The sequence below is a fragment of the Limulus polyphemus genome, unplaced genomic scaffold (genome assembly GCF_000517525.1).
Source record: "Limulus polyphemus unplaced genomic scaffold, Limulus_polyphemus-2.1.2 Scaffold48, whole genome shotgun sequence".
NCBI classification, from domain to species: domain Eukaryota; kingdom Metazoa; phylum Arthropoda; class Merostomata; order Xiphosura; family Limulidae; genus Limulus; species Limulus polyphemus.
Window position 1 is genome coordinate 1,344,201 of NW_013665658.1, and position 10,016 is coordinate 1,354,216.

At 33.0% G+C, this 10,016-nt stretch overlaps 1 protein-coding gene across 3 annotated transcripts in view; it reads right to left on the reverse strand.

The window, feature by feature from the left end:
• LOC106462819 (puratrophin-1-like) overlaps nt 1-10,016 on the reverse strand; it is a 132,250-nt gene that overhangs the window by 42,341 nt on the left and 79,893 nt on the right. For all 3 annotated transcript variants that reach the window (XM_022390440.1, XM_013922782.2, XM_022390449.1), the window contains one exon: nt 7,713-7,835. In XM_022390440.1, coding sequence (XP_022246148.1) covers nt 7,713-7,835 — 123 coding nt within the window. The remainder of the gene's footprint in view (nt 1-7,712; nt 7,836-10,016) is intronic.

The following is a 10,016-nucleotide window of genomic DNA, read 5'->3' on the forward strand; positions in this document are numbered from 1 at the left end:
TAATTGATAGTACACAGTATCGTAAAATCTTATGGCTTGTTATTGATAGTACACAGTATCGTAAAATCTTATGGCTTGTTATTGATAGTACAGAGTATCGTTAAATCTTGTGTTTTCTTATTGACAGTACACAGTATGTTTATATTTAAAAAAAATTCAAGTTTACCTTTCAGCAGTTGCTTCATTTCCCGCGAACTACGACAGCTGGAGTAGGAACACACAATGTCCAGTGCGGTCTGGTCATACGAGTTGGATTTATTTACATCGATCCCACACTAAACAAATATATATACATATGTATAAATGTTCCAAAATCATCTACAGCAGACTGATCATATGTTTACTTGATTCATCTATTCTTGTGAAAAAAAAAGGCAGATAGGCCGAAGAAGGAAAAAAAAGGCAATACAATTGAGGAAGAATACTCACTAACAGTACGAGATGTCACAAAAACTAGTTTTACGTGTTTTCTAAGTTAAGTTAAGTTATATCATTTCTTTTATGTTAATTTCATTAACGGCATTGAATACATTCTTAAGTACATTTATTTTATTTCGTATACTTTTTATTATGAGGATTATTTTGCATTATTGGCTTAATATATATGGACTTTGGACCGACCCAAATCTCCTAAACTGGCCAAACTTCGCGAGATGTTATTGGGATTACGGCCGAAAATATTGTTAATAGCAAGGGTATTGAACTAATGAACTAATACATTCTATTACAAGTAAGAACGATGTATTAAGTTAGCTATATTTATTACTGGATTATGTTTAGTTCTGATCTGTGTAGGTAGCTTGTTTTGGTCAGAAGCTAATGATAATAGGAACCTTTTAAAGAAAACACACTACAAATGTTAACATTTTAAATAAACATAAAGTAAAGTTTATATTACTATGACATTTATTATTAGCAGTAATTAACACACTACATCAATACCGTATTTTTCAGTGTATAAGACGCACTTTTTTACCCCAAAATTTGATGTCAAAATCTGCTTGCGTTCTATACACCGAAGGTATGAATAATATATATGTATATATACGATATATATATACAAGCCATGTGTAAATATATTGAAATAGGCATGCATAGTTTAGTTCAATTGAATGTGTTATTTGTAACAATAGTAGTTTTTTCTTTTAAAAACATAACTATTTATAATGCTCCTAAATAAATAATAAAAAATATCAGTGAAAGCAATGAAGATTTTGTAGGTTTTGAACCAAACTAAATAACAGTAAACCTTTTTTTGATTTATTTTACTAAACCAACTTTCACGAATCTGAAGCTATGTTGTAGAAATTCTAACGAACTTGTTATTCACGTAGCCCTTGCGGTGACTCTAACCAAATGACATACCTACGCATCAACACTCCCATGTAACTTACTGGCGTGATGAAAATATGTAATTACTTTCTTTTAGCTCCCGTTTAATCGTCACAAGTCCGTCTCGTCTTTCATAAATATTGCTACTCTGTGCGAGGTATCTTAATTTGAGCATACATCAATAATATATTTCAAAAAATAATCAGTTACCAACAAGCAATATTGTTGAACAGCAAGGTACAACTGCTTAAAAATCTTGTTTAATTTCATGATACATGATTATTAAGTTAATAAAAACCAGCCAGTTTAAAATGTTTCATACTATTCAGCATATAACTCATGCTACAGAACAGTTCATAGTTAATAGTACTGTTTGGATAACGATCATTACACTTTGGTGTAGCACCTTTACAGTACAGTTCAGACAACGAGCATTAGTGTGTAAACTTCTAGATACCTTGACAAACATTTTTAGTGTGTAAACCTCTAGATACTTTTAGGAGCATTAATGTGTAAACGTCTAAATACTTTAACGAGTATTATTAGTGTGTAAATTTCTAGATACCTTAACAAGCATTAGTGTGTAAAACTTCTAAATATTTTGACGAGCATTTGTTTGTAAACTTCTATATACATTGACAAGCATTAATTTGTAAACTTCTAGATACCTTGACAAACATTAGTGTGTAAACCTCCAGATGCCTTGACGAGTTTCAATGTGCGAAACTGTTAAATTTGTTTTGTAGCGCTCTGTATCGTTATACCTTATCTTTTTGTTAACTAAATGTAACATCCAAAGATGAAATTAACCAACCTCAGAAACAAGTGAAATGTAGCATATGAACGATTTATTCAACTAATGGTCGTTTTAAGAAAGTTTATGGAAGAAACCGTAAATTCATGCAGGTTCAAAATGTCGCTAATTCACAGCAGCAAGATTTTAAATACGAACCTGTATCACGAACGGTTGGAATTGATACTATACAGTAACGGTGGGCAAAGGCTGGTTATATTATCTAATTTAAAATTTAAAAATAGAAACAGCATTATCACGCATGATCACCATAGCAACATCGTTGTCTTTAGCAAAGTGCTAACGTACGAAAACTTTCGTGAAGTAGAAACTCAAAACAAAGAACGTTTCGCGCTACTGAGAGAGGTGGTTAATCTTGTAACACCAATTTAACATATATAATCTTCGATCAATTACAAAATTTTGCGAAACGGAAACGAAGTTTCTGTCTATAAAAATTTCGAAATGAAGCTATGTTACTGTTTTTTACAATTAAGAAGACGCTTGAATCGAAGCTGACATGCTAACTTGTTCTCGAATTAAATGTAGACCGAATTGAATGGGCATGGTGAGAACAGCGTTTGTAACGGGTGAGCATAAACTCTGAAACTAACACATTAACATAGACTACAAAGTAAAAACTGATCTCTAAAGCCAAGGGTTGTTGTTTATTTTCTGTACTTAACCATGTTGTTTTTATTTTAGTTTTCCCGCTTGATCTTTTAATTCTTTGCCTATTATTGACATTGCAACAATTATAGTAACGTATTTATTCCTGAACATCCCCATACTACGTATTAAATAACGCTGTAAAACTGTAAGTAACGGTCAGACTAACACGCGATCACACTTGTTTTTGTGACTTAAGTTAAACAGTTAGGTCATTTGTCCTCGAAATTTTAACAAAGTGGTTATTAAGTACTTACATCCATTCCCTAGTCATAAGTCCTTACCCACTTGCCACGCTGGTTCCATCAACGTAACTGCAGCTTACGCAGCAAGCAGACCTAAATTCACAAAGAAATGAAGAATGTGACGCGTGCTTTCACAACCGCCTTAGCCCTCGTGCTCATGTCAATGTTATTCAGGCATCTTACAAGAGTGTCTATCGCCCTCTAGCGAGCGCTACTATGGCAACCCAGTAGATACAAACTACGTTTCATTGAGCGATCGTCTGTCAGCAAATCCAATAATATATATATATATATTTCTGAAAGAGGTGCGTGCTTTCGCAATTTATAACAAATGTTGGTGAAGTATGTCTTGACTCTGAATCTACAAAATTCTTTACAATTGGTACTCAAAGTTGAATCAGTGTATTCAATATACAGGTATGAAATGACTTATTGCCTCACTAGTTTTAGTGACGTGGCAAATACGTCATTTATCCGCCAAAATACTGCAAAACGTCTCTCGTAAAATGCAGTTCTTCATTTAGACAACAAAAATATACCCAGTTAAGCAAGAACTTAAACAGCTAGAAATAATGTGAGATTTGATGTTTCTTCACAATATAATGAGACTCGCTAACAAATATCTCGAAAAGTAATGTCTGCCATTATTAACTTAATGATTTTCACATACTATTAACAAGCATAACATTATGATATTTATACAGTTTTTACAAAATATTTATTGCCAAAGCAATAATGATAAACTAATACAAATTAATTGAAGTTGGAATTACTTGAACCTAAAATTACTGCAAATTATAACTCAAAAATCAAAATTATGTTTCTAGAATATTTATGATTTTAAAGTTTCAATTATAAAAATGAAAATATATAAAAAATATTAGAATATAATGATATTCAATATTTTATAATTGTTACCTTTATATAACAGCCTTTCAAAGAACTTAGTAAAAGAAACTAGTATGCCGAAACTTTCTCATTAACGATCAAACTTCATAATCGCGCACCTATTGAAACTATCGTATTGATCTTGGAAAATAAAAAGTTTTTGTGTTTTATGGTATCATCTACGTGTTGGTTACTTTCTTCTTTTAATTAAGTAGTTAATTGTACACATTAATATACATCAAAAGATAAATAAAAACAGTACCAATAAGTGAGCGATAAAATCAACGTAAAAAAGTGACAATTACGTAATTATATACTTTAATTGCGCAAAGAATACAATATAATAATCACCAACTGAAGAAAAGTCCAAGAGGTATACACCTAAAGGTAGATAAGTGTAGTCACAGCATCCACTGTATTAGGAAAGATCTCCAAGCAATAACCGATTCAGCCACCATTCATCCTGATAATGCCCTAAACTCGTTGTGATATAAAGGCGTTCCACTGACGTAAAAAAAAGTCAAGTGGTTTAAAATTTTGCTCCGCCATATTGGGCGTCAAGTACTTACATTAGTTTTACGTGAAAAACTGCAAGTTAATCTTCTAATATCGTGTTATCTCACGCTATAACTCATCTCAACGATGTGCATAAATCGAGAAATTCAGTAACCGTGCACTTTTGGATTTGGATTTTTCGTCCAAGGCGATGTTCACGCCAGTAACATCGTGTAAAGCCTTACCCAATTTTTCATTGATATGAATTGCTGAAGTAGTATGATCTTCATTTTGTTCACATATCTCGACAGTAGATTACGAAAAGATTGTGATGTTTAAGATTATCTCAAAACTATTCGGTAGGATCGAGACCCGATGATTTTGCCTATAATGAAAGATGGCTGAAGTCACTGTCATGTTCTTTGGACCAGCTTTGGAGAATATGAGTGTGATGGATTATATCACTATTGCCTTGGAAGAACACTTGTTTATCATGCTGTAAATGTTGCATTTTGGGCTAGGTAAAGTCAACACCAACTTTCACTCAGAAAGTTATTATTTGTCTTCCTAAAAGAAAATACTGCCACACACCTTTACGCCAACTCTAGCAGCTTGCATTGTCGGAGCAACACAAAAGGGCTAGTGAATCGTGATTTTCTCCATAATTTCAATTTACCATCAGCATAGAAAAGGGTGAAACGTGAACCACCAGACCACGTCACACGCTTTCAGTAAGTAATCCTTCACGGTTTGCGTTCCAAGCAGCAGTGAAGCCGTATTTTCCTTTCATTCTCTTACAAAACCTGTTTACAGATAGGTTGTTGGTTGGCATATGACAGTTTGAGCAATTTTTTTGCATGGTATGTTTCGAGAAAATTGAACTCTGATACCTGTTAAAGAACTGGTCAATTATGTTAGTCTGACGTCTGTTGCACATTACAAGCCTGTCAAATCGTTTTTGTTGTTGTTTTCATCTCTTCTTCTCTCACCAACAGTTGTTGGTTTATGTTTTTTTCCAGTGATAAATGTATTCCCTTTTAATTTCTACTGTTAATAGATGGTAATAACATATAACATTGAACAGGTGATCACAGAAACAGGACAATTCGCAACACAGGCACCAGCTATCATATCCCTTTTCAAATCGAATAAGTCTTTCCTCTTATCCAGTCTTGTGAACTAACTATGATATAACTAACTTTTTGCATTTGTATCTTATAAGGCTAAAGTAATCTCCTGACATATCATAAGATCACTCATTTTTTTAATACCAGAATAAAAGTAGTGTTCTACAGATATGTATGTGGTCCTAATAAAATAATTTTATTTCTTATATTTTCAACTTGAGTACAAGGGAGTAGTTTTAAACTAATTTACATAATGTCTTTTAAAAAGTGGACTTAAATACGACATTTTCACTAGATGTAGTAAAGTATCTAACACTTAAAACATTTTGTAGTTAAAGTACTGTTTTCTAATTGAAAGATGGAGCTTAAATAATTTACATGACATATAATTGTTTGTTTATTTTGAAGTTACGCACGAAGCTACACAATAGGCTATCTGTGCTCTGCCCACCACGAGTATCAAAACCCGGTTTCTAGCGTTGTAAGTCTGCAGACATACCGCTGTGCCACGGCGATATGTAATTTTTTTTAAAGTTTTATACTCATTCCTTAAACAGCCCAACATAAATAGTTAAAAACTAATATTTATATCAGTATTTACTTGACCGTTCATTCTTTAAATCAGGTCAATAAAAGAAAATCTATGCACATGCTCCGAGATACACAAACTCCAGCCTTACTACAAAATGAGAAGTGTCTTCACTAGTTGGAAAGACAATACCTAAACCAGGTTACGATCTGTAAAATCTGTGAAATCACTGACCTGAAAGTGTATTACTTACATTGTTAAAACCATATACACAACAAAATATATTAACAACTGTTTATATGTTGTGAAGCTCAAAACTGCGCAATGTGCCATCTGTGCTGTGCCCACCGCAGGAATCAAACTCCAAATCTGAGCGCTTTATGTCCTAAAACTTACCACTGAGCCACTGGGGATAAAGATTTTGAACGTCACTGGGAATGTTGTAGACCAGAAATTTAGTCATAACTGTAATTCACTGAATATATATACGAACTGAGCTGAAGTGGGTGAAGTGTGAGAGCAAACTGGGTAGTCCACTGAAATATTTTCACGAAATAGCTAGAGGTGAGAAACTGTGTGTCAGTTGTGGTCCACTGAAATATTTTCACGGACTAGCTGGAGGTGAGAAACTGTGAGTACCAATTGTATTCTACTGATATACTTTCACGGACTAGTTGGAGGTAAGAAACTGTGAGTGCAAATTGTAGTCCACTGAAATATTTTCACGAACTTGCTGGAGGTGAGTAAATTATGAGTGTAAACTGTAATTTATTGAAAACCTTTTTGAACTGGCATGAAGTGAGAGTAATTCGAGTGTAACCTGTTAATAAGTTTATATTAAATGTGTTACTAATGTAACATATATTTATTCTGTAGAAAAGTTTCATCTACGGTTACTACAAAACAAATATAAACCTTAGCAACTAAACCTTGATTATAGCTTCCCTCGCAATACGAATATCAACGGTACGTAAGCAGAAAAAGAAACCCACAAGTCCAAACTGGAAATAATAAAAACAATCAAAGCAAAAAGTCATGCGAGTAAAAATGGCTTGTATAAAAACGTCCTTGTGTGTCTACCGCAAAAAAAGAGGGTACGTGTACATTGATAAAAACTGAGCTTTTGGAACGTGAAAAATCAGAGTTTCAAAATATAAGGGAAAAAAGGAACTTTGTTGCGAAGCTTGTGTGAAAGTAAAAATAAAAAATAAGAAACTTAAAGTTCAGGAAATAGTTGTAAAAATAATAGAAATATTGATAAAACAACATAGAATATATATATAGAACTATGCATAAAAAGGTAAAATATGTTTAACAATTTTAATTATACCAGAAGTGTTTATAAACAATATATGCTTTGTTTAACAATGCAAAATATATCAGAACTGTGTCAAAAACAATGTACACTGTATTTAACAATGAAATGTTTACATTACAACTGTTTTCAAGCAATGGTAACAATGTAGAATAACTACCAGAATAGTATCAAATAAGTTATATACAGCGCTTAACAAAGCAGTGTTCCTGCATCACTTATGATGTGAAAATGTATACTGTATTTATGAATCTAAAATATAAATATTTCGAAAAGGTAATTTATAGAGTATTTTAGAAAAAAAATAGATCATTCTCACCATAGCTAGAAAGTAAAACTTTTCAAATTCTCCTTCTTGCTCTTTCAGACTGATAAGAGAGTCGGCCATAGCTTGGTGTTTGGTTAGTGTATCTACTCCTTTCCCACAAAGCCATCCCAGCACCTGGAAGAACAACACTCATAAAAAAATATTTCACGCTAAATTATAAAGAAAAAAAACTTTTTAACAGTTAATTTCATATACAATTCATAGAACACCTGAATCACTGCATACTAGGAAGTACCAGAAATATTTGTTTGTTTCAAACGCAAAGCTGCAAAAGTGTTGAAACCTCATATTTTGTCTTTATAAACCCTAATGTTTATAGTTCAACCGGGAGAGTTGAGAGTAAATGTTCTGTCGTTTTAATGGTTATGGGGGTTGATCGGTTGCTCCAATATCATATGTATAGTAGTTAAGAACATCCGATGATTATTCAAGCACGTACAAATTGTCATTTTAACTTAGATATAACTACAGTTCCGCTAATGTGAACGAAGAAACATCAAACTGTAGAAGAAGGTATGTACCCTCTATTCGAAGGATATGTAGATTCAAAAGAGGCAAACAAAAAGTGCCACACTTCCTTAGAACAATGTATATGTAAGGAATATGAGAGTTTCCTGAAATACCTTTGCTTAGAATGATGTATATGTAAGGAACAGAAGAGTTCCCTGAAACACCTTGCTTAGAATGATGTAGATGTAAGGAACAGAAGAGTTCCCTGAAACATCTTCCTTAGAACGATGTAGATGTAAGGAACAGGGGAGTTCCCTGAAACATCTTGCTTAGAATTTTGTAGATGTAAGGAACAGGAGAGTTTCCTGAAACATCTTGCTTAGAATTTTGTAGATGTAAGGAACAGGAGAGTTTCCTGAAACATCTTCCTTAGAACGATGTAGATGTAAGGAACAGGAGAGTTCCCTGAAACATCTTGCTTAGAATTTTGTAGATGTAAGGAACAGGAGAGTTTCCTGAAATATCTTGCACATTTATAATATAGGTGTAATGAACATGAATCAGAAATTTGACGATTACAAATTAGAAAGAATATTTTCTTTTTATAAACCAGAAAACTGTCGATTATGAACTACAGAAAAGATTGTCTTCTCATGAACCCGAAAACTGAAACGCTGTTCAGTTTTCAATAAGCATTAAGAGCTGTTTTTCATTCCTTTAATATCCAAAATAAGTCAATGACCAAGGAATGTGATTAGATTGCAAGAGAAAAAATCGTAATAACACAATTATCGAACATAATACTCGTATAGATTAATGTACAACATTCTCATCAATACAAACAAGCGGCACCAGCAACAAGATATTAATGTATTTCTTGTGCTAGTTTTACAATTACTCTTACTGTAAGCGAACTGGAAACTATGAGTGAGAAATATAGGGTCACATAATTAGTTTTTTGTTTCTTCAAACTTGAGCTGAAAGACTTGGGAAGACGATTGTTATCAGTCATGCATGAAGTCGGTCAGCCATCTTCTAGAACTGCGAAGGTCTCTCTCTATAGTTTGAACAGGTGGATGTATCCGAACACTGACCTTGAATTGTAAGCTTTAAGAACAATCTAGAGCAAAGAAAATATATCAAATACATACTTTGTCCACTGATGACTTGTGACAAGTGAGACTGATTAACAGTAACATAAACAATGTCATTTTTATAACATCCCTATTTCTAAAAAACTTTTCAGATTTAAAACCGTAATCGTATTAGGAGTTCGAGAATGGTACAACAAATTTACATTTTTATCAGGAAGTGCAGGTTTATAAAAATGCTCAATTAGGATTAAAGATTCTAAATATATAATTTTAAAATTGTCAATACCCTTCTAACACTCCTAATTAGAGTATTGTCAGTACCGCTCTAACACTCTTTGTTTGATTACTGTCAATATCGTTCTAATACTCTTAGTTAGGTTACTATCTGTACTGTTCTGACACTCCTAATTTGATTACTGTCTGTACCGTTCTGACACTCATAAATTGATTACTGTTAGTACCGTTCTGATACTCCAAGATTAAATACTGTCAGTACTCTTCTGATATTCCTAACTTTATTACTGTCTGTACTGTTCTGACACTTCTAAATTGATTACTGTCAGTACCGTTCTGACACTCCTAAATTGATTACTCTCAGTACCGTTCTGACACTCCTAAATTAAATGCTGTCAGTACCGTTCTCACACTCCTAAATTGATTACTGTTAGTACCGTTCTGACACTCCTAAATTAAATGCTGTCAGTACCGTTCTCACACTCCTAAATTGATTACTGTTAGTACCGTTCTGACA